Source organism: Entelurus aequoreus, linkage group LG17 (genome assembly GCF_033978785.1).
Source record: "Entelurus aequoreus isolate RoL-2023_Sb linkage group LG17, RoL_Eaeq_v1.1, whole genome shotgun sequence".
NCBI classification, from domain to species: Eukaryota; Metazoa; Chordata; class Actinopteri; order Syngnathiformes; family Syngnathidae; genus Entelurus; species Entelurus aequoreus.
In genome coordinates, this window is record NC_084747.1 from 29,163,633 (window position 1) to 29,190,219 (window position 26,587).

Consider the following 26,587-nt stretch of genomic DNA (forward strand, 5'->3'; position numbering starts at 1 on the left):
CAGAAAGGTGTTTTAAAAAAAAAAAAAAAAAAAATCACAATAAACATTCTATATATAAAACACAGTTAAATGCATACAAAATAGTGCAAAAAAAGCGTAAAAGATAAAAAAATATTAAAAAGAATAAAAATCACAATAAATACTGAACGTTCTATACATAAAACACCGTTAAAATGCATAAAAATAATGCACAAAAAGCGTAAAAGATTAAAACATTGAAAATAATAAAAAACACAATAAATACTAAACGTTCTATACAGAAAACACAGTTAAAATGCATAAAAATAGTGCAAAAAAAGCGTAAAAGATTAAAACATATTGAAAAGAATAAAAATCACAATAAATACTGAACGTTCTATACATAAAACACAGTTAAAATGCATTAAAATAATGCATAAAAATAGTGCAAAAAAAGCGTAAAAAATTAAAAATATTAAAAATAATATAAAAATCCATCCATCCATCCATCCATTTTCTACCGCTTGTCCCTTTTGGGGTCGCGGGGGGTGCTGGAGCCTATCTCAGCTGCATTCGGGCGGAAGGCGGGGTACACCCTGGACAAGTCGCCACCTCATCACAGATAATAAAAATCACAAATACTAAACATTCTATATATAAAACACAGTTAAATGCAAAGAAAATAGTGCAAAAAAAGCGTAAAAGATAGAAAAATATTAAAAAGAATACAAATCACAATAAATACTGAACGTTCTATAAATAAAACACCGTTAAAATGCATAAAAATAGTGCACAAAAAGCGTAAAAAATGTAAACATATTGAAAATAATAAAAATCACAATAAATACTAAATGTTCTATACAGAAAACACAGTTAAAATGCATAAAAATAGTGCAAAAAAAGCGTAAAAGATTAAAACGTATTGAAAATAATAAAAATCACAATAAATACTGAACGTTCTATACATAAAACACAGTTAAAATGCATTAAAATAATGCATAAAAATTGTGCAAAAAAAGCGTAAACAATTTAAAAATATTAAAAAATAATAAAAATCCATCCATTCATCCATTTTCTACCGCTTGTCCCTTTTGGGGTCACGGGAGGTGCTGGAGCCTATCTCAGCTGCATTCGGGCGGAAGGCGGTGTACACCCTGGACAAGTCGCCACCTCATCACAGATAATAAAAATCACAAATACTAAAAATTCTATATATAAAACAGTTAAAATGCATAAAAACAGTGCAAAAAAGCAGATAAGATTAAAAAAATTAAAAATAATAAAAATCACAAACACTGCACGTTCTATACATAAAACACAGTTAAAATGCATAAAAATAGTGCAAACAAGCGTAAAAGATATTAAAAATAATAAAACACAATAAATACTAAACATTCTATACAGAAAACACAGTTAAAATGCATAAAAACAGTGCATATAAGATTAAAACATGTTTAAAAAAATAAATAAAATCCAAATAAATACTGAAAGTTCTGTACATAAAACACAGTTAAAATGCATAAAAATAGTGCAAAAAAAGCGTAAAAGATAAAAAAAATATTTAAAATAAAAAAAATCACAAATACTAAAAATTCTATACATAAAACACAGTTAAAATGCATACAAATGGTGCAAAAAAAGGGTATAAGATTAAAAAATATTTAAAATAATAAACATCACAATAGACACTGAACGTTCTATGCATAAATATATGTATATGTATGTATGTATGTATGTATGTATATATATATATATATATATATATATATATATATATATATATATATATATATATATATATATATATATATATATATATATATATATATATATATATATTCCAGCACCCCCAGCTACCCCGAAAGGGACAAGCGGTAGAAAATGGATTGATGGATGGATGTATACGTATGTATGGATGTATATTTTTATATACATATGTGATGAGGTGGCGACTTGTCCAGGGTGTACCCCGCCTTCCCCCCTGAATGCAGCTAAGATAGGCTCCAGCACCCCCCGCGACCCAAAAAAGGGACAAGCTGTATAAAATGGATGGATGGATGTATATTTATATATATGTACATATATATATATATATATATATATATATATATATATATATATAATATATATATATATATATATATATATATATATATATATATATATATATGTTTATATGTATATATACATGTATATGTGTAAATGTACTGTATATGTGTATATGTACTGTATATATGTATATATTTCTGTATGTATGTATGTATATATATATATATATATATATATATATATATATATATATATATATATATATATATATATATATATATATATATATATATATATATATATATATATATATATATGTATTTGTATATATGTATATCTTTTTTCAAATAAACAAAAGATATATATACACTTTATCTATATATACAGTGGCGATCAAAAGTTTACATACACGTGTAAAGAACATAATGTCATGGCTGTCTTGAGTTTCCAATAATTTCTACAACTCTTATTTTTTTGTGATAGAGTGATTGGAGCACATACTTGTTGGTCACAAAAAAACATTCATGAAGTTTGGTTATTTTATGAATTTATTATGGGTCTACTGTATGTAAACTTTTGATCGGGACTATATATATGTATATATATATATATATATATATATATATATATATATATATATATATATATATATATATATATATATATATGTATATATATATATATATATATATATATATATATATATATATATATATATATATATATATATATATATATATATATATATATATATATATATATATATATATATATATATATATATATATTTATGATTCCACCGCATTCTCATGCAAAAACCCTAAAATGTTGTGATTGTGTGACTTTTACCCCGATGCAAACATGGTCTCCATCCGTGTTGTCGGAGAACGACACAAGTAGTACCATGCGGTACCTCCTTCCCTTTTCTGTGGCCTGCATCTGCATCCTACCCTCTCCCTTCCCACACGTGCTGCCACAGGGAAGATGAATGGCCCTTTACAGTGTTATTAATAAAATGTGCTGCTGAGGTAAAGAGGGGGAAGCTTGTGAACTCAGCATTTCTCCTCACCGACTCCATGACTGGGATGTGGGATGCCTAAATCCATTGTTGAAAATAAATAAATAAATAAAAAGAATCGCCTTCGCAAGCCCTCAAGTTCTATTAGGACTCTGATCCATCTGCCATTCTCTCCTTTCAAATCTACATCCTATACCTTGGCCCGAGGCACTCGGAGGCTTTTAAAGAGGGCTATTTTAATACCTGTCAACGTTGGGATTTGAAAACAAGGAATATTTTCCGCTCGGATCAAGGCATTTGCCGGCCATTCCAATTGGTAGGGGGTAATTATTAAGATGGAGATGTTCAAGACTGTCTGCTACCTGCTGGGAGAGGTCTACCCTGAATAATGGCTGGGAGCTTTTTAGAGTGCACTCATGAAGTACGACTCCTTAATGGAGCCTAATGGAGCACCAGGAAGTCCCTTCTTTAGCCCAGGCTGCCGCTCACACAATGTACCGCCGCGCTATTATTCCAAAGGCAGCTGTCACGGCGCACACCTACTCTAATCAAGATAGTTCCTTTGTGAGAAACAAAGGAGGCTTCACCGCGCATCTTCAAAATAAAGTCAACCTTCAGTCACCTACAGACGTGTGAAGCGCCGAAACAATGCAGCGTAAAAACCGATCTCCGCACGAGTGTGGCCTGTTTGTTTGTGTACAGTTGCGATCAAAAGTTGACATACACTTGTAAAGAACATCATGTCATGGCTGTCTTGAGTTTCCAATACTTTCTATAACTCTTTTTTGTTTTGTGATAGAGTGATTGGAGCACATACTTGTTGGTCACAAAAAACATTCATGAGGTTTGGTTCTTTTATGAATTTATTATGGGTCTACTGAAAATGTGACCAAATCTGCTGGGTCAAAAGTATACATACAGCAATGTTAATATTTGCTTACATGTCCCTTGGCAAGTTTCACTGCAATAAGGCACTTTTGGTAGCCATCCACAAGCTTCTGCTTGAATTTTGTTTCATCTGACCACAGAACTTTCCTCCAGAAGGTCTTATCTTTGTCCATGTGATGTCAGATGAAACAAAAATTGAGCTTTTTGGCCACAATACCCAGCAATATGTTTGGAGGAGAAAAGGTGAGGCCTTTAATCCCAGGAACACCATTCCTACCGTCAAGCATGGTGGTGGTAGTATTATGCGCTGGGCCTGTTTTTCTGCCAATGGAACTGGTGCTTTACAGAGAGTAAATGGGACAATGAAAAATGAGGATTACCTCCAAATTCTTCAGGACAACCTAAAATCATCAGCCCGGAGGTTGGGTCTTGGGCACAGTTGGGTGTTCCAACAGGACAATGACCCCAAACACACAAAAGTGGTAAAGGAATGGCTAAATTAGGCTAGAATTAAGGTTTTAGAATGGCCTTCCCAAAGTCCTGACTTAAACGTGTGGACAATGCTGAAGAAACAAGTCCATGTCAGAAAACCAACAAATTTGACTGAACTGCACCAATTTTGTCAAGAGGAGTGGTCAAAAATTCAACCAGAAACTGGATGGCTACCAAAAGCGCCTTATTCCAAAAAAATCTTAGGGTACATTAAACATGTGTTTCTTATTGCAATTTTGTCCTTAAATAAAATATTGAACATACAAGACAACTTGTCTTTTAGTAGTAAGTAAACAAACAAAGGCTCCTAATTAGTCTGCTGACATATGCAGTAACATATTGTGTCATTTCTCATTCTATTATTTTGTCAACATTATTAAGGACAAGTGGTAGAAAATGAATTATTAATCTACTTGTTAGTTTACTGTTAATATCTGCTTACTTTCTCTTTTAACATGTTCTATCTACACTCCTGTTAAAATGTAATAATCACTTACTCTTCTGTTGTTTGATACTTTACATTAGTTTTGGATGATACCACAAATTTAGGTATCAATCCGATACCAAGTAGTTACAGGGTCATACATTGGTCATATTCAAAGTCCTCGTGTGTCCAGGGACATATTTCCCGAGTTTATAAACATAATATACATTTCAAAAAAACGAAAATAAATTTTGTGATGCTAAAAAATATTGATGTAATCATAGTATTATCAACTAGATACGCTACTGTACTTGGTATCATTACAGTGGATGTTAGGTATAGATCCACCCATGGCATTTGGACCGGTACTTTTTAGAGGCGATGTAGTACCGAATATGATTCATTAGTATCGCGGTACTATACCAATACCGGTATACCGTACAACCCTAATATGCACTGTATATACTGTACATATATATATATATATATATATATATATATATATATATATATATATATATATATATATATATATATATATATATATATATATATATATATATATATATACATATATATACATATATATATATATATATATGTATATATATATATATATATATATATATATATATATATATATATATGTATATATATACATATATATATATATATATATATATATATATATATATATATATATATATATATATATATATATATATATATATATATATATATATATATATATATATGTATATATATACACACACACACACACTTCCACATACATATTTTATTGTAATGGATAATAATTAATATACCGTATTTTTCCAGACTATAGAGCGCACCGGTGTATAAGCCGCACCCACTAAATTTAATAGAAAATTTTCCCCCCCCATATATTAGCCGCACCGGACTATAAACCGCAGATATATACATTGTGAAATTAGTTATTTACACAGAAATATTATGTAAATATTTATTTTTATACCTTAATTGTTTCCAAACGGTGTCTGTAACACGGCAGTAAAACGGCGGATCAAACAAAACCGAAGTCATCGTCCTGGACCCCACAGGCTGCGGAAGCTAGCTCTCCAATCAGCTAAACAGACTCAATAACTCCACGGTGACGTTTTGGGGAATTTACAAAACTGAATAAATAAATGATAAATGGGTTATACTTGTATAGCGCTTTTCTACCTTCAAGGTACTCAAAGCGCTTTGACAGTATTTCCACATTCACCCATTCACACACACATTCACACACTGATGGCGGGAGCTGCCATGCAAGGCGCTAACCAGCAGCCATCAGGAGCAAGGGTGAAGTGTCTTGCCCAAGGACACAACGGACGTGACTAGGATGGTAGAAGGTGGGGATTGAACCCCAGTAACCAGCAACCCTCCGATTGCTGGCACGGCCACTCTACCAACTTCGCCACGCCGTCCCCACCAATACAAAAAGAATACAAAAAGAATTTAAAAGTAATTTTCAAATGATGTGTTGTGCTTGGACATTTTTTATAATGTCCACAAAGTTCAGCAATCAGGTTGTGTTATGTTTGACCATGTGTGTTGACTTTTTTGTGTTGGTTTATTTGCGCCATGAGTGGGAAAGGGTGTTTGTAATGGGCCATATAAGTAAATGCTGTGCTGTGTTTAGAGTGCAATTCATGGTCACTCACCTGAATTATCTACAAGATAGCAGCACATTTGAAGAAATTACTCTGGCAAATGTTTTCAAATTAATTTGGAGGCTCTGAGGGGCGTGGCCTATCAGATTCCAGGTACACCCTTAGACACGCTACTGATCGGTCCAGCATGTAGCTAGGATGTAGGATCCAGCTTACCACCTTCCATACAGAAAAATATCTCACCCCATCAGTTCCTGACACAAGCATCAGTTTTGGTCGCTCATCAGATTTTTCTGCTTTGTTCCGAGCGCCGTTTTCCGTCGATCCTCCTTTGTGATGCACTGGCCTCGGTTTATGGCTCACCTTAAGTGGACCACACACAGCACCTTTACGTTTCAAACCTTCATTGTGGGAGCATTATTTTGTAAAAAAAACAACAAAAAACAGCCCACCTTTATGTAAAAAAAGTCCTCGCTTCGCCCGGACCGCGAGTGGTACAGGCCCCTGGAGGCGTGGAGGGGCGAGCAGGGGCCCTGAGTAAAGCCGCACTTCAGTAAGGCGTCGAGGCTGCAACCGCCGCCGGTTCTGGTTCTCGACTTCAGCCGGGTTGCCGTGCAGTGTTTGCCGTCGAGCCCGTCGCTGCTGACGAGGCTGCTGACACTACCCATGTCCCTGCCGGCAGGCGGGGGTGACTCACCGGTTAAACGGGGCGACTCGGCTCATGAGGCCCCGCCCCCGCAGTCGAGTCGCTCGCTTCATCTGCAAGACAGCACATTGAAATGGTCAAATATTTCGACCCTTTAACAGGGAAGAACCTTTTTATTCTAAGGCTGTCTCAAACTGGAATTGACATTTTATATCATTTATTGCTCAAAAAGGAGTAAGCACAAACAACCGTGGTATCAGCGCTGGAGAGGAAGGACCGATCCGTCTAATGTTCGCCGCAAACTCCAAAATGGTGGCCCGCCTCTCACGCTTTTGTCCATCCTTGCACGCTCCCGCCTCGTCGAGGCTACAAACTGAAAGTTAACTTGGCTCTCTCTCTCCCGCGCCTGGGGCCCTCGTGTACATAGCGGTCCCGCTGAAAATCCGGAAAACAACGTACGCCGGTAGAAATTTGGGCGTATCAAATAGTGCGCACATTCCTAAGACATGTAAAGGAGACTGATCTTATGTTTGGCCCCAATTGAGACGTGGTTGAATTGTGCTGATTGATGCGCCTTTTTGTTCTTTTGTGTATTGCTGCACCATGTTGAGGCCATTCCCAACTGCAGTTGTCTGTGGCTTTTAATTGTATTTATTTACATTTTTTCATTCTTATTTTATATATATATATATATATATATATATATATATATATATATATATATATATATATATATATATATATATATATATATATATATATATATATATATATATATATATACATATGTATATATGTATGCATACATATACACACACACACACATATATATATATATATATATATATATATATATATATATATATATATATATATATATATACATATACATATACATATATATATATATATATATATATATATATATATATATATATATATGTATGTATATATATATATATATATATGTATATATATATAGATATATTATATATAAATACATATATATAAATATAAATATACATATATATATATTTATATGGTAACACTTTAGTATGGGGAACACATATTCACCATTAATTAGTTGCTTATTAACATGCAAATTAGAAACATATTGGCTCTTAATTAGTCATTATCAAGTACTTATAGATGCCTTATTCTGCATGGCCTTACTATACAACCATTAAGCGAGTCTTCCCTCAATATCCTCAGAATTATTGCTTATTAGTAACCCTAACCTTAACCCTAACCCTTGTATGTTCCCCTAGTGTCCAAATAACTCTAAATTATGTCTTTGTTACTTTAATAAGCAACTAATTAATGGTGAATATGTTCCCCATACTAATCTGTTACCATATATATATATATATATATATATATATATATATATATATATACTGTATATCTGAGTCTATCTCAGATGCCCGAATGCAGCTGAGATAGGCTCCAGCACCCCCCGCGACCCCGAAAGGGACAAGCGGTAGAAAATGGATAGATGGATGGATGGATGGATATATATATATATATATATATATATATATATATATATATATATATATATATATATATATATATATATATATATATATATATATATATATATATATATATATATATATATATATATATATATATTAGGGCTGCAACTAACGATTAATTTGATAATCGATTAATCTGTCGATTATTAATTCGATTAATCGATTAATAATCGATAAAAGAGACAAACTACATTTCTATCCTTTCCAGTATTTTATTGAAAAAAAACAGCATACTGGCACCATACTTATTTTGATTATTGTTTCTCAGCTGTTTGTACATGTTGCAGTTTATAAATAAAGGTTTATAAAAAAAAATTACAAAAAAAATAAAAAAATTACAACAAAAAATAAAAATTGCCTCTGCGCATGCGCATAGCATAGAACCAACGAATCGATGACTAAATTAATCGCCAACTATTTTTATAATCAATTTAATCGATTAGTTGTTGCAGCCCTAATATATATATATGTATATATATACGTTAGGTCAGGAATAAACACAGGCTATTTCATCTCTACAAGCCTGTTTCGCAAGTTTCCCTGCTCTTGAGGGGATTTTTATAAAAATAAAATATATATTTAAAAAAAATTAAAAATCCCCTGAAGAGCAGAGAAACCTGCGAAACAGTCTTGTAGGGATGAAATAGCCTCTGTGTCAAGAAAATACACAGAGGCTATTTCATCCTTACAAGCCTGTTTCGCAGTTTTCCCTGCTCTTCAGGGGATTTTTAATTAAAAAAAAAAAAAAAAAGTCCCCTGAAGAGCAGGGAAACCTGCGAAACAGGCTTGTGTTTTTTCCTGACCTAACGTATATTCCGCTCTACCCTGGTATCGAGCACTGTATAACGGATAAACCACAGAAACCTTGACTATATATATATATATATATATATATATATATATATATATATATATATATATATATATATATATATATATATATATATATATATATATATATATACTGTATATATATATATATATACATGTATATATATACTGTATGTATATATATATATATATATATATATATATATATATATATATATATATATATATATATATATATATGTATATATATATATATGTATATATATATATATATATATATATATATATATATAAAAAATTGCTACACAAATGAAAAAAAAAGTGTGCGCACGCAGGAAGCCAAGCACGTCTTTTTTGTGTGTGTTTTTTTTAACTTTGCAATCAACCCGAATTTGTACTTTGTGTCATCAGTGAACTCTAGGATGTGAGCACCCTTTGAGAAAAAAAGAGGAAAACAAACGAAAATAAGAGGAACATTTCTATCGGCACAAAGTTGAAAGAAAAATGTGAAAATCAAGACTTTTTCTGCAATTGTGTGCATTTCTGCACTATATTTGACCTCCAGACTTATTCTCATCTACCAAGCTCTTTTGGCTGTCTTAATGACATTTACGTGTCCCGTGTAATGTGCCACCTTATTTTTAGGTCATTCACAAACATTATTATCATGTCAAATTGTATCAAATGCATGCAAAGAACTCAGAAAATTAGCCACTCCCCCTCGGGTAATATATTTCCTGTGTTGTGTCACATCAAAAATATACCTTCTCGCCGGCTACTAATAAATACTCTGGAACAGAGTTGTCCAAACTGCGGCAGATGCTGCTAAACTGTTGACATCTAGTGAACAACATGAGATTATCTGGTCAATGACCTTTAATTAAGACTTGATCAGCAACATTTACTTATATGACCCAATGCAAACAACCTTCCCTAGTCATGGCGGGAAAGAAAAAACAAAACAAAATACAACCAACACAAAATGCCAACAGACATGGTCACTGAACTTTGTGGACATTATAAAAAAAACTATTATTTAATTATAATTTATAATATTTCAAAGAGGAGCCAACTATATTAACCTTTTACATTGTTATGGTAAAATAGGTTAAGCTTTATCAGTGTGCCGTGCTTCAACCCAGTTTCCCCCGGGGGGACAACGCTAATAAATGTGTGATGACACGTGACTATATGCCTGAGTGTAGGTTTGTAAATGTATGTGTGTACGTACTGGGGATGTAACGGTTTTGTAGATAGCGCGGTGTTACGGTTTCAAAATCTTCACAAGAATGCCGTGACACGTGTCCTGACGAAGACCAGAAGGCGGGCCCACATTACACCAGTTTTAAAATCTCTGCATTGGCTACCTGTTTGTTTCAGGATCGATTTTCAGGTTCTTCTTATGGTTTATAAATATTTTTATGGTATTGAGCCTTCTTTTCTTTTAGATTTGCTTTTACCTAACAAACCTTCGCGGACCCTAAAATCCTGCGGCATTCTATATTATTTGTAATCTTCATGTGTTTTACTTGTATTTTATCCTTTGTTCCTACTCATGGTTCTTACTATTTTAAAGGTTTTATTATTTTTACTTCCTAGCGTTCCTCAGATGGAGCCATCTGCATCAGGGGTTATCAGCCGTGCTGCCATCCTGGTGGCCAAGGTGTAGGACCTCCTGGTGCATATGGTTCCTGTGGTAGTGTTTACCCGCGTGCGTGTGTGTGTATGTGTGTGTGTGTGTGTGTGTGTGTGTGTGCGATGAAGGGAGATGTGGGTCATTGGGGTATTGTCTTTAAGTCTGTAAAGCACTTAGTGTTGCATTTCTTTTATGTATGAAAAGCGCTTTACAAACAAAGTTTGATTGTTTGATTAATGCGTGACGGTAACAAGCGAAAATAATAATAAATGATAAATGGGTTGTACTTGTGTAGCGCTTTTCTACCTTCAAGGTACTCAAAGCGCTTTGACAGTATTTCCACATTTACCCATTCACACACACATTCACACACTGATGGAGGGAGCTGCCATGCAAGGCGCTAACCAGCAGCCATCGGAGGCAAAGGGTGAAGTGTCTTGCCCAAGGACACAACGGACGTGACTAGGAAGGTAGAAGGTGGGAATTGAACCCCAGTAACCAGCAACACTCCGATTGCTGGCACAGCCACTCTACCAACTTCGCCAAAACTTGGTGTATAGTTTATTTTATGGCTCTTTTATGTGCGTCTGTTTATATGAATATATGTCTGTATGTATGTGTGTATGAATATAAGTCTGTATGTACTGTATGTGCGTATGTATGTATGAATATAAGTCTGTCTGTATGTGCGTATGTATGTATGAATATAAGTCTGTATGTATATGTGTATGAATATAAGTCTGTATGTACTGTATGTGTGTATGTATGTATGAATATAAGTCTGTATGTATGTATGAATATAAGTCTGTATGTATGTGTGTATGTATGTATGAATATAAGTCTGTATGTATGTATGAATATAAGTCTGTATGTATGTGTGTATGTATGTATGAATATAAGTCTGTATGTATGTGCGTATGTATGTATGAATATAAGTCTGTATGTATGTGTGTATGTATGTATGAATATAAGTGTATGTATGTGCGTATGTATGAATGAATATAAGTCTTTTTGTATATGTGTATGAATATAAGTCTGTATGTATGTATGAATATAAGTCTGTATGTATGTGCGTATGTATGTATGAATATAAGTCTGTATGTATGTGCGTATGTATGTATGAATATAAGTCTGTATGTATATGTGTATGAATATAAGTCTGTATGTACTGTATGTGCGTATGTATGTATGAATATAAGTCTGTATGTATGTATGAATATAAGTTTGTATGTATGTGCGTATGTATCTATGAATATAAGTCTGTATGTATATGTGTATGAATATAAGTCTGTATGTATGTGCATATGTATGTATGAATATAAGTCTGTATGTATGTGCGTATGAATGTATGAATATAAGTCTGTATGTATATGTGTATGAATATAAGTCTGTATGTATGTGCGTATGTATGTATGTATGAATATAAGTCTGTATGTATGTGTGTATGTATGTATGAATATAAGTGTATGTATGTGCGTATGTATGAATGAATATAAGTCTTTTTGTATATGTGTATGAATATAAGTCTGTATGTATGTATGAATATAAGTCTGTATGTATGTGCGTATGTATGTATGAATATAAGTCTGTATGTATGTGCGTATGAATGTATGAATATAAGTCTGTATGTATATGTGTATGAATATAAGTCTGTATGTACTGTATGTGTGTATGTATGTATGAATATAAGTCTGTATGTATGTATGAATATAAGTCTGTATGTATGTGTGTATGTATGTATGAATATAAGTCTGTATGTATGTGTGTATGAATATAAGTCTGTATGTACTGTATGTGTGTATGTATGTATGAATATAAGTCTGTATGTATGTATGAATATAAGTCTGTATGTATGTGTGTATGTATGTATGAATATAAGTCTGTATGTATGTGCGTATGTATGTATGAATATAAGTCTGTATGTATGTGTGTATGTATGTATGAATATAAGTGTATGTATGTGCGTATGTATGAATGAATACAAGTGTTTTTGTATATGTGTATGAATATAAGTCTGTATGTATGTATGAATATAAGTCTGTATGTATGTGCGTATGTATGTATGAATATAAGTCTGTATGTATGTGCGTATGTATGTATGAATATAAGTCTGTATGTATATGTGTATGAATATAAGTCTGTATTTACTGTATGTGCGTATGTATGTATGAATATAAGTCTGTATGTATGTATGAATATAAGTTTGTATGTATGTGCGTATGTATGTATGAATATAAGTCTGTATGTATGTATGAATATAAGTTTGTATGTATGTGCGTATGTATCTATGAATATAAGTCTGTATGTATATGTGTATGAATATAAGTCTGTATGTATGTGCATATGTATGTATGAATATAAGTCTGTATGTATGTGCGTATGAATGTATGAATATAAGTCTGTATGTATATGTGTATGAATATAAGTCTGTATGTACTGTATGTGCGTATGTATGTATGAATATAAGTCTGTATGTATGTGCGTATGTATGTATGTATGAATATAAGTCTGTATGTATGTGTGTATGTATGTATGAATATAAGTGTATGTATGTGCGTATGTATGAATGAATATAAGTCTTTTTGTATATGTGTATGAATATAAGTCTGTATGTATGTATGAATATAAGTCTGTATGTATGTGCGTATGTATGTATGAATATAAGTCTGTATGTATGTGCGTATGTATGTATGAATATAAGTCTGTATGTATATGTGTATGACTATAAGTCTGTATGCACTGTATGTGCGTATGTATGTATGAATATAAGTCTGTATGTATGTATGAATATAAGTTTGTATGTATGTGCGTATGTATGTATGAATATAAGTCTGTATGTATGTATGAATATAAGTTTGTATGTATGTGCGTATGTATCTATGAATATAAGTCTGTATGTATATGTGTATGAATATAAGTCTGTATGTATGTGCATATGTATGTATGAATATAAGTCTGTATGTATGTGCGTATGAATGTATGAATATAAGTCTGTATGTATATGTGTATGAATATAAGTCTGTATGTACTGTATGTGCGTATGTATGTATGAATATAAGTCTGTATGTATATGTGTATGAATATAAGTCTGTATGTATGTGCGTATGTATGTATGAATATAAGTCTGTATGTATGTGCGTATGTATGTATGAATATAAGTCTGTATGTATATGTGTATGAATATAAGTCTGTATGTACTGTATGTGCGTATGTATGTATGAATATAAGTCTGTATGTATGTATGAATATAAGTCTGTATGCATGTGCGTATGTATATATGAATATTAGTCTGAATGTATGTATGACTATAAGTCTGTATGTATGTGCGTATGTATGTAGGACTATAAGTCTGTATGTATGTGCGTATGTATGTATGAATATAAGTCTGTATGTATATGCTTATGTATGTATGAATATTAGTCTGTATGTATGTGCGTATGTATGTATGTCTATAAGTCTGTATGTATGTGCGTATGTATGTATGAATATAAGTCTGTATGTATAAATATAAGTCTGTATGTATGTGCATATGTATGTATGACTATAAGTCTGTATGTATGTGCGTATGTATGTATGAATATAAGTCTGTATGTATTTGCGTATGTATGTATGAATATTAGTCTGTATGTACATGTATGTATGACTATAAGTGTGTATGTATGTGCGTATGTATGTATGAATATAAGTCTGTATGTATAAATATAAGTCTGTATGTATATGCGTATGTATGTATGAATATTAGTCTGTATGTATGTGTGTATGTATGTATGACTATAAGTCTGTATGTATGTGCATATGTATGTATGAATATAAGTCTGTATGTATACGTGTATGTATGTATGAATATTAGTCTGTATGTATGTGCGTATGTATGTATGTCTGAATATAAGTCTGTATGTATATGCGTATGTATGTATGAATATAAGTCTGTATGTATGTGTGTATGTATATATGAATATTAGTCTGTATGTATGTGCGTATGTATGTATGAATATAAGTCTGTATGTATGTGCGTATGTATGTATCACTATAAGTCTGTATGTATGGGGAGAAAGAGGAGCGAACTATATTAACCTATGAATATACGTCTGTATGTATGTATGAATATACATCTGTATGTATGTGCATATGTATGTATGAATATACTTCTGTATTTATGTGCATATGTATGTATGAATATACGTTTATGTACGTGCGTATGTATATACGTCTCTGTGTGTGCGCGTATGTATGTATGAATATACGTCTGTATTTATGTGCGTATGTATGTATGAATAAACATTTATGTATGTGCGTATGTATATATGAATATACGTCTCTCTGTATGTGCATATGTATGTATGAATATAAGTCTGTATGTATAAATATAAGTCTGTATGTATATGCGTATGTATGTATGAATATTAGTCTGTATGTATGTGTGTATGTATGTATGACTATAAGTCTGTATGTATGTGCATATGTATGTATGAATATACTTCTGTATTTATGTGCATATGTATGTATGAATATACGTTTATGTACGTGCGTATGTATATACGTCTCTGTGTGTGCGCGTATGTATGTATGAATATACGTCTATTTATGTGCGTATGTATGTATGAATAAACATTTATGTATGTGCGTATGTATATATGAATATACGTCTCTGTGTATGTGCGTATGTATGTATGAATATACGTCTGTATATATATGTATATATGTACAGTATGTATGAATATACGTTTATGTACGTGCGTATGTATATACGTCTCTGTGTGCACGTATGTATGTAGGAATATACGTCTGTATTTATGTGCGTATGTATGTATGAATATACGTTTATGTATGTGCGTATTTATATATAAATATACATCGCTGTGTATGTGCGTATGTATGTATGACTATACATTTATGTGTGTGCGTATGTATGTATGAATATACGTCTCTGTGTATGTGCGTATGTATGTATGAATATTAGTCTGTATGTATGTGTGTATGTATGTATGACTATAAGTCTGTATGTATGTGCATATGTATGTATGAATATACTTCTGTATTTATGTGCATATGTATGTATGAATATACGTTTATGTACGTGCGTATGTATATACGTCTCTGTGTGTGCGCGTATGTATGTATGAATATACGTCTATTTATGTGCGTATGTATGTATGAATAAACATTTATGTATGTGCGTATGTATATATGAATATACGTCTCTGTGTATGTGCGTATGTATGTATGAATATACGTCTGTATATATATGTATATATGTACAGTATGTATGAATATACGTTTATGTACGTGCGTATGTATATACGTCTCTGTGTGCACGTATGTATGTAGGAATATACGTCTGTATTTATGTGCGTATGTATGTATGAATATACGTTTATGTATGTGCGTATTTATATATAAATATACATCGCTGTGTATGTGCGTATGTATGTATGACTATACATTTATGTGTGTGCGTATGTATGTATGAATATACGTCTCTGTGTATGTGCGTATGTATGTATGAATATACGTCTGTATTTTTGTGCATATGTACAGTATGTATGAATATACGTTTATGTACGTGCGTATGTATATACGTCTCTGTGTGTGCACGTATGTATGTATGAATATACGTCTGTATTTATGTGCATATGTACAGTATGTATGAATATACGTTTATGTACGTGCGTATGTATATACGTCTCTGTGTGTGCACGTATGTATGTATGAATATACGTCTGTATTTATGTGCATATATATGTATGAATATACGTCTATGTATGTGCGTATGTACTGTATGTATGTATGTATATATGTGTGACTATAAGTCAGTATGTATGTGCGTATGTATGTATGAATATAAGTCTGTATGTATGGGGGAGAAAGACGAGCGAACTATATTAACCTATGAATATACCTCTTTATGTATGTATGAATATACATCTGTATGTATGTGCGTATGTATGTACGAATATAAGTATATATGTATGTATGTATCAATATACTTCTGTATTTATGTGCATATGTATGCATGAATATACATATATGTATGTGCGTATGTATATATGAATATACGTCTGTGTGTATGTGCGTATGTATGTATTAATATACCTCTGTATGTATGTATGAATATACGTCTGTGTGTATGTATGTGTGTATCTACAATATAAGTGCGGGAGCCAAAGTACAAGTGATTTCTGAGGCGTTTTATTCTGCCAAAAGGAGGGAAGATATTCCTCCAACATCAAAGCCCTTTTTACTGTTGTTTACTTAAGTCCATTGCTTCCTGTTCGTTTATCAGGCAGACGTCTGAGGCAGGTGTGCTCCCATTTTCTAAGTAAACAAAGTGGAATAAAATGACTGTTTTGGCTTTGTGTGTTTAGATTCATGGCTTAACCGTTGGATTTCACTCGAAATACCCGTGGGTGTTCAAATGAGGACCATTTGCAAACAAAACATACAATACAAGTAATACTCTCTGTACTTGCTTGGAAAAAAACAGCGTGGCCCCAGATGTTGTATACTTGTTTTCATTGAGGGCCCCCAGAGGGTCTCTTGTTATAGTGAATAATACATCAATGTACAGGATTGGCCTCATCATATTATTAGACAATTTTCTTTGCATTTGATTATTGTAGTTTTTACCTACACTTAAATTTTTTTTAGATTTTACAGTAAAAGAACTGGCAGCTCAGTTGCCAGAATTTTATTGTAAAATTACGGTGGTTTTACAGCATATTACACTACTAGTTTTTTAAAGGCCTACTGAAAGCCACTACTACCGACCACGCAGTCTGATAGTTTATATATCAATGATGAAATCTTAACATTGCAACACATGCCAATACGGCCGGGTTAACTTATAAAGTGACATTTTAAAATTCCCGGGAAATATCCGGCTGAAACATCGCGGTATGATGACGTATGCGCGTGACGAAGTCCGAGTAACGGAAGTTATGGTACCCCGTAGAATCCTATACAAAAAGCTCTGTTTTCATTTCATAATTCCACAGTATTCTGGACATCTTTTGCAATTTTTTTAATGAACAATGAAGGCTGCAAAGAAGACAGTTGTAGGTGGGATCAGTGTATTAGCAGCGGACTACAGCAACACAACCAGGAGGACTTTGTTGGAGCGCTAGCCGCGCTAGCCGCGCTAGCCGCGCTAGCCGCCGACTTCACCTTGACTTCCTACGTCTCCGGGCCGCCAAACGCATCGGGTGAAGTCCTTCGTCCTTCTGTCGATCGCTGGAACGCAGGTGAGCACGGGTGTTGATGAGCAAATGAGGGCTGGCTGGCGTAGGTGGAGAGCTAATGTTTTTAGCATAGCTCTGTGCAGTCCGGTTGCTAAGTTAGCTTCAATGGCGTCGTTAGCACAGCATTGTTAACCTTCGCCAGCCTGGAAAGCATTAACCGTGTATTTACATGTCCACGGTTTAATAGTATTGTTGATTTTCTATCTATACTTCCAGTCAGGGGTTTATTTCTTTTGTTTCTATATGCAGTTAAAGCAAGATGCTATCACGTTAGCTCGTAGCTAAAGCATTTCGCCGATGTATTGTCGTGGAGATAAAAGGCACTGAATGTCTATTTCGCGTTCTCGACTCTCATTTTCAAGAGGATATAGTATCAGAGGTGGTTTAAAATACAAATCTGTGATCTACAATAGAAAAAGGAGAGTGTGGAATCCAATGAGCCAGCTTGTACCTAAGTTACGGTCAGAGCGAAAAAAAGATACGTCCATCGCTGCCTCTCAAGTCATTCACTGTAACGTTCCTCATCTACGAATCTTTCATCCTCGCTCAAATTAATGGGGTAATCATCACTTTCTCGGTCCGAATCTCTCTCGCTCCATTGTAAACAATGGGGAATTGTGAGGAATACTAGCTCCTGTGACGTCACGCTACTTCCGGTACAGGCAAGGCTTTTTTTTTATCAGCGAGCAAAAGTTGCGAACTTTATCGTCGATTTTCTCTACTAAATCCTTTCAGCAAAAATATGGCAATATCGCGAAATGATCAAGTATGACACATAGAATGGATCTGCTATTCCCGTTTAAATTAAAAAAAATCATTTCAGTAGGCCTTTAAGGAACAATTCTGGTCACTAAGCTGCTGTTTTTATCGTAAAATCTATGGTTGTTGTTTTTACGGTGTATTCCTGTAAATGGAAAAACGGTACCACAGTTTTTTGTTTTTTTTACAGTAAAGTTATGGCAACTTTTTTTTCCCGTTTTTTTTTTTACCGTAAAAAACAGTGTTACTGTTTTTTTCAATTCACAGTAATTTGCTGTAAAAACACTGTAATAAATACAGTACAGTTCTGGCAACTGAGCTGCCAGTTATTGTTTTTTTTACCGTAAAATTTACAGTTGTTGCCTTTATGATGTATTACTGCAAATGTAAAAACACTACAAGTTTTTTTTCTGTAAAATTTTGACGACTGAACTGAAGTTCTTTTATCGTAAAATATGTGGTTGTTTTCTTGTAAATGGAAAAAACGGTAGCACAGTTTTGTTTTTTACGGTACAGTTCTGGCAACTGAGCTACCAGATTTATACCCTAAAATCTACGGTTGTTGTTTTTGCATTGTAATCCTGCAAATGTAAAAATGCTAGAACAGTTTTTTTAAGGTAAAATTCTGACCACTGAGCTGCAGTTTTTTTTACTTTAAAATCTATAATCAAAGTTTTTACGGTGTATTCCTGTAAATGGAAAAACAGTACGACATTAATATTTTTACGGTACAGTTCTGGCAATTGAGCTGCCAGTTTTGTTTTTTTACCGTAAAATCTAAGTTTGTTGTTTTTACGATGTATTACTGCACATGTAAAAACGCTACAACCGTTTTTTTTCCTGTAAAATTCTGATGACTGAACTGGAGTTCTTTTACCGTAAAATCTACGGTTGTTTTATTGTAAATGGAAAAAATGGTACCACAGCTTTTTGTTTTTTTCACTGTATATTTCTGGCAACTGGGCTACCAATTTTTTTTCACCATAAAATCTCCGGTTGTTGTTTTTACGTTGTATTACTGCAAATGTAAAAAATGCTTAGACAGTTTTTTTACGGTAAAATTCTGAAGAATGCCAATTTTTTTATCGTAAAAAACAGTGTTACTGTTTTTTTAAATTTACAGTAATAGCTGTAAAAAAACACCGTAACAATTATGGTACAGTTCTGGCAACTGAGCTGCCAGTTTGTTTTTTTTACCGTAAAATCTACAATTGTTGTTTTTACGGTGTTTTACTGCAAATGTAAAAATGCTAGAACAGTTTTTTATGGTAAAATTCTGACCACTGAGCTGCGTTTTTTTTTTACCGCAAACTCTACAGTTTAAGTTTTTACGGTGTATTCCTGTAAATGAAAAAACGGTACCACATTTTTTTTACAGTACAGTTCTGGCAACTGACCTGCCAGTTTTTTTTTTACCGTAAAATCTAAGGTTGTTGTTTTTACGGTGTATTACTGCAAATGTAAAAACGCTACAACCGTTTTTTTCCCTGTAAAATTCTGACGACTGAACTGGAGTTCTTTTACCGTAAAATCTACGGTTGTTTTATTGTAAATGGAAAAAACGGTACCACAGTTTTTTGTTTTTTTTCACGGTACAGTTCTGGCAACTGGGCTACCAAATTTTTACCATCACTTCTACGGTTGTTGTTTTTACGTTATATTACTGCAAATGTAAAAATGCTAAGACAGTTTTTTTTACCGTAAAATTCTGAAGACTGCCGTTTTTTTCCCCCCGTTAAAAACAGTGTTACTGTGTTTTTCAATTTACAGTAATAGCTGTAAAAAACACCGTAACAATTACGATACAGTTCTGGCAACTGAGCTGCCAGGTTTTTTTTTTACCGTAAAATCTACAATTGTTGTTTTTACGGTGTTTTACTGCAAATGTAAAAATGCTAGAACAGTTTCTTATGGTAAAATTCTGACCACCGAGCTGCAGTTTTTTTTACCGCAAACTCTACAGTTTAAGTTTTTACGGTGTATTCCTGTAAATGAAAAAACGGTACCACATTTTTTTTACAGTACAGTTCTGGCAACTGACCTGCCAGTTTTTTTTTTACCGTAAAATCTAAGGTTGTTGTTTTTACGGTGTATTACTGCAAATGTAAAAACGCTACAACCGTTTTTTTCCCTGTAAAATTCTGACGACTGAACTGGAGTTCTTTTACCGTAAAATCTACGGTTGTTTTATTGTAAATGGAAAAAACGGTACCACAGTTTTTTGTTTTTTTTCACGGTACAGTTCTGGCAACTGGGCTACCAAATTTTTACCATCACTTCTACGGTTGTTGTTTTTACGTTATATTACTGCAAATGTAAAAATGCTAAGACAGTTTTTTTTACCGTAAAATTCTGAAGACTGCCGTTTTTTTCCCCCCGTAAAAAACAGTGTTACTGTGTTTTTCAATTTACAGTAATAGCTGTAAAAAACACCGTAACAATTACGATACAGTTCTGGCAACTGAGCTGCCAGGTTTTTTTTTACCGTAAAATCTACAATTGTTGTTTTTACGGTGTTTTACTGCAAATGTAAAAATGCTAGAACAGTTTTTTATGGTAAAATTCTGACGACTGAGCTGCAGTTTTTTTTTTTACCGCAAACTCTACAGCTGAAGTTTTTACGGTGTATTTCTGTAAATGAAAAAACGGTACCACATTTTTTTTTACAGTACAGTTCTGGCAACTGACCTGCCAGTTTTTTTTTACCGTAAAATCTAAGGTTGTTGTTTTTACGGTGTATTACTGCAAATGTAAAAACGCTACAACCGTTTTTTTCCCTGTAAAATTCTGACGACTGAACTGGAGTTCTTTTACCGTAAAATCTACGGTTGTTTTATTGTAAATGGAAAAAACGGTACCACAGTTTTTTGGTTTTTTTCACGGTACAGTTCTGGCAACTGGGCTACCAAATTTTTACAATCACTTCTACGGTTGTTTTTACGTTATATTACTGCAAATGTAAAAATGCTAAGACAGTTTTTTTTACCGTAAAATTCTGAAGACTGCCGTTTTTTTCCTCCCGTAAAAAACAGTGTTACTGTGTTTTTCAATTTACAGTAATAGCTGTAAAAAACACCGTAACAATTACGATACAGTTCTGGCAACTGAGCTGCCAGGTTTTTTTTTTACCGTAAAATCTACAATTGTTGTTTTTACGGTGTTTTACTGCAAATGTAAAAATGCTAGAACAGTTTTTTATGGTAAAATTCTGACGACTGAGCTGCAGTTTTTTTTTACCGCAAACTCTACAGCAGAAGTTTTGACGGTGTATTTCTGTAAATGAAAAAACGGTACCACATTTTTTTTTACAGTAAAATCTAAGGTTGTTGTTTTTACGGTGTATTACTGCAAATGTAAAAACGCTACAACCGTTTTTTTCCCTGTAAAATTCTGACGACTGAACTGGAGTTCTTTTACCGTAAAATCTACGGTTGTTTTATTGTAAATGGAAAAAACGGTACCACAGTTTTTTGTTTTTTTTCACGGTACAGTTCTGGCAACTGGGCTACCAATTTTTTTACCATCAAATCTATGGTTGTTGTTTTTTACGTTGTATTACTGCAAATGTAAAAATGCTATGACAGTTTTTTATGGTAAAATTCTGAAGACTGTCATTTTTTTAATCGTAAAAACAGTAAGTTATTTTCAATTTACAGTGATAGCTGTAAAAAACAACACAGTAACAATTACGGTACAGTTCTGGCAAGTGAACTGCCAGTTTTTTTACTGTAAAACCGACAGTCAAATTTTTTGTATTTTGTATTCCCATAAATGGAAAAAACGGTACCACATTTTTTTTTTTTCAGAACTGTTCTGGTAACGGAGCTGCAAGTTTTTTAACGTAAAATCTACGGTTGAAGTTGTTACAGTGTATTCCTGTAAATAGAAAAACAGCACTACAGGGGTTTTTTTACGGTAAAGTAGAACAGTTTTTTTTACGATAAAATTCCGAAGACTGACGCTTTTTTAACCGTAAAAAACAGTGCTACTGTTTGTTTTTTCAATTTACAGTAATATGCTGCAAAACCCCCCCTAGTATTTATGGTTAAATGCTGGCAACTGAGCTACCAGTTTTACCGCAAAATCATTTCTCATTTTTACAGTGTATACTTTCATGGATAAGTTGCTTTGAAATCATAAGTAAAACAGATATTTAGCTATTTATTTATTTGTATTTTAACAAAAACATGCTTGGAATATATTGTAATGTAATATTTGTTCCAATATTAGATCATATTAAAGCTGAAAAAATATGCAATTATGCAGTACATGCATTTTTTTTTCTGTCAAAATATAAGCAACGTATATATTTAGTAAGAAATGATAGTTTTATTGACACATATTATTTCCAGGCTTTCGCAGGCCATATAAAACGATGTGGCGGGCCAGATCTGGCCCCCGGGCCTTGAGTTGGACACCTGTGCACTCGAGTGACATGATGTGACCCAAAAGGGGAGAGTGGTGGCTGTCAGGCTCACAGGGTCCCCCACCCTTAAACAGCTGGTCCTCAGCCCCTCAGTGCTTTATAATGACTAAAGCGCAGTTAATCACATCACATTTGTCTAAGGGGTCATTCAGGATTTACGTGCTACACGGTGCTATTTGTAAAGTACACACACAAAGGATAATATGGCTCAGTTTTAATAAACGCATTTATGAGACACACACATACTGTAAGTACACCTTTAACATGCAGTGAAATATGAACATTTAAACAATAAATGAACAAAGAAGTAATTATTTGGTGTACTGTGTTGTTCCTTTAGTGCCAAATTATTTTTTCAATTATTGTTGTCAAATTATTAAATTTGTATCATCATATTATTCACACTTTTGAATTTGAATTTTTTAAACATACAGTGTACGGAGTTTTAATGAACCGTAAGCATGTACACATATATTATATGCAAAAGTCAAACCGAGAAGAATATTTTTTGAATGGATTGAATATTTTTGAATTGATGCCGTCTGCTATTTAACATCAACATAGCCACTACAGATGTAATATTGGCAATATGGGCCAATATTTCAGCGGACATCACTTTAAACAAGTTTTAAGGCTCCGCAAATGACGTCATAGGTCAACCGGAAAAGGAGTTAATTGCGCTAAAAGGGAATAGCGCCATGTGCCTCCCGTATGACCAATAGTGACTGTCCTTTTAACCATTTCTAAAAGACTGCAATTTAGCCTCCAACAAATAACAGGTGACCAGAATGCCATTTGTTTACAAATGAATGGAATGCTTACGTGGGGGATACCGACTATTTTGGACTGGTAATAGCCGATCCACAATGATCGTTCTGCCACACAATACCTCAATGCTAACGAGGGGAATTTACACTTCAACGACAGTCGTTGGCTTTGACAGTTCAGATTGTTTGTTTGCATCAAAACACTTGTTTTTCTCACTAACAATCTAAGTCTAAAATTAGATCTAACCAATCTAAGTCTGAGAGTAGATCAGACCAATCTAAGTCTAAAACTAGCTCTGACCAATCTAAGTCTAAAACTAGATCTGACCAATTTAAGCCTAAAACTAGCTCTGACCAATCTAAGTCTAAAACTAGATTTGACCAATCTAAGTCAAAGACTAGCTCTGACCAATGTAAGTCTAAGACTAGCTCTGACCAATGTAAGTCTAAAACTAGATCTGACCAATCTAAGTCTAAAACTAGATCTGACCAATCTAAGCCTAAAACTAGATCTGACCAATCTAAGCCTCAGACTAGATCTGACCAATCTAAGTCTCAGACTATATCTGATCAATCTAAGTCTAAGACTAGATCTGACCAATCTAAGTCTAAGACTATCTCTGACCAATCTAAGTCTAAGACTAGCTCTGACCAATCTAAGTCTGAGACTAGCTCTGACCAATCTAAGTTTAAGATTAGCTCTGACCAATGTAAATCCAAGACTAGATCTGACCAAACTAAGCCTAAAACCAACTCTGACCAATCTAAGTCTAAAACTAGATATGACCAATCTATAACTAAAACTAGATCTGACAATCTAAGTCTAGGACTAGATCTGACCAATCTAAGCCTAAAACTAGCTCTGACCAATCTAAGTCTAAGACTAGATCTGACCAATCTATTTCTAAAACTAAATCTGACCAATGTAAGTCTAAGACTAGATCTGACCAATCTAAGCCTAAAACTAGCTCTGACCAATCTAAGCCTAAAACTAGCTCTGACCAATCTAAGTCTAAGACTAGATCTGATCAATCTAAGTCTAAGACTAGATCTGATCAATCTAAGTCTAAGACTAGATTTGACCAATCTAAATCTAAGACTAGATCTGACCAACCTAAGTCTATAAGACCAGTTCTGACCAATCTAAGTCTAGGACCAAAAACTGATGAAGTCTACTGGAATGAGAGGCGAAAACCAAGCAGTCCAGTTGAGATGGATTGAATGCTCTGAGAGAACATTCATAGACAAAACACATAAATGGACAAAAAATGGTACCATTGTGTACCGATATCGATTTCCAGGTACCGGGATATGGTTACCGTATTGGATTAAATGTAAATAATATTAATATAATGTTACATTTCCGTGTCAACAGGAGTACAAGACAACACCGAACATAAGCGTCTTTTATGACACGTGTCAACAAAACCAAAGCACAAATCTACATACAGCTCCTTCCACTGAGCAGGTGTGCCTAATGTTGTGTCCGGGTGTGCCTAAAGTTGTGGCCAGTGCTCCACACAAGTCCTATAAATACACGTCAAATAGCGCAACGGATACATTTTTTTTCTTCCTCATTCCAGTTCGCTGTGATGTTCGGCAGACGCCAGACATCACAACGAACATCATTACAAGGGAACAAAAGTCTGATTTTGCAAAATGCAACCTGCGTAATCCAGAATTGCATCAAAGCGTTTAAAATCCATGAGGAAAGCGAACACACACACACACACACACACACACACACACAAAAAACTAGCTTTCACTTTCACGGCGAGTGGTTTGTTACTTACAGTTCGCATCCCCTTCCGGCCTCACTGGAGTGACGCGTCCGACACGCTCACACGTGTGTGTGTTTATGCTCTTGACCGAACCCACACGGCTAAGAGGGTCTGATAACTGCGCAGGGAAGGGGGTGGGCTCAGCTTTGCATTATAACCGCCATGTAAATTCAAGTGTGTGTGTGTGTGTGTTTGGTGTGTGTGTGTGTGTGTGTGTTTTCCCTACCCGCCCAGCGCCCCCATGGGTGTACAACATGTGCACCCTCAGACCCGACGTGTGCCGCTCAAGTGATTAACTCCCGGCCTTCACAAAAGATCCACCCTCCCCACATGCCGCCCAGACACCTCCTGTTTCGAATGTGTGATAACCAACCCCCCCCCTGCACCCACGCTGAGCAAACAACCAAGGGAGAGGAGAAAAAAAAAAAAAAAAAAAAAAAAATGGCGCTTCTGCTCACTCTTTGTGTGTTGAAGTGTGCCTCTCTTTGTGTTGATGTATTCT

At 33.8% G+C, this 26,587-nt stretch overlaps 1 protein-coding gene across 1 annotated transcript in view; it reads right to left on the reverse strand.

Annotated features, from left to right (window-relative positions):
- Positions 1-26,266, reverse strand: part of LOC133632776 (leucine zipper putative tumor suppressor 1-like) — a 40,754-nt gene extending 14,488 nt beyond the window's left edge. Inside the window, exons 1-3 of the mRNA XM_062025447.1 lie at positions 26,098-26,266; positions 6,916-7,222; positions 6,707-6,826 (exon numbers count right to left, since the gene is read on the reverse strand). Coding sequence (XP_061881431.1) covers positions 6,707-6,826; positions 6,916-7,131 — 336 coding nt within the window. The 5' untranslated portion in view covers positions 7,132-7,222; positions 26,098-26,266. The remainder of the gene's footprint in view (positions 1-6,706; positions 6,827-6,915; positions 7,223-26,097) is intronic.
- Positions 26,267-26,587: the final 321 nt, after the last annotated feature.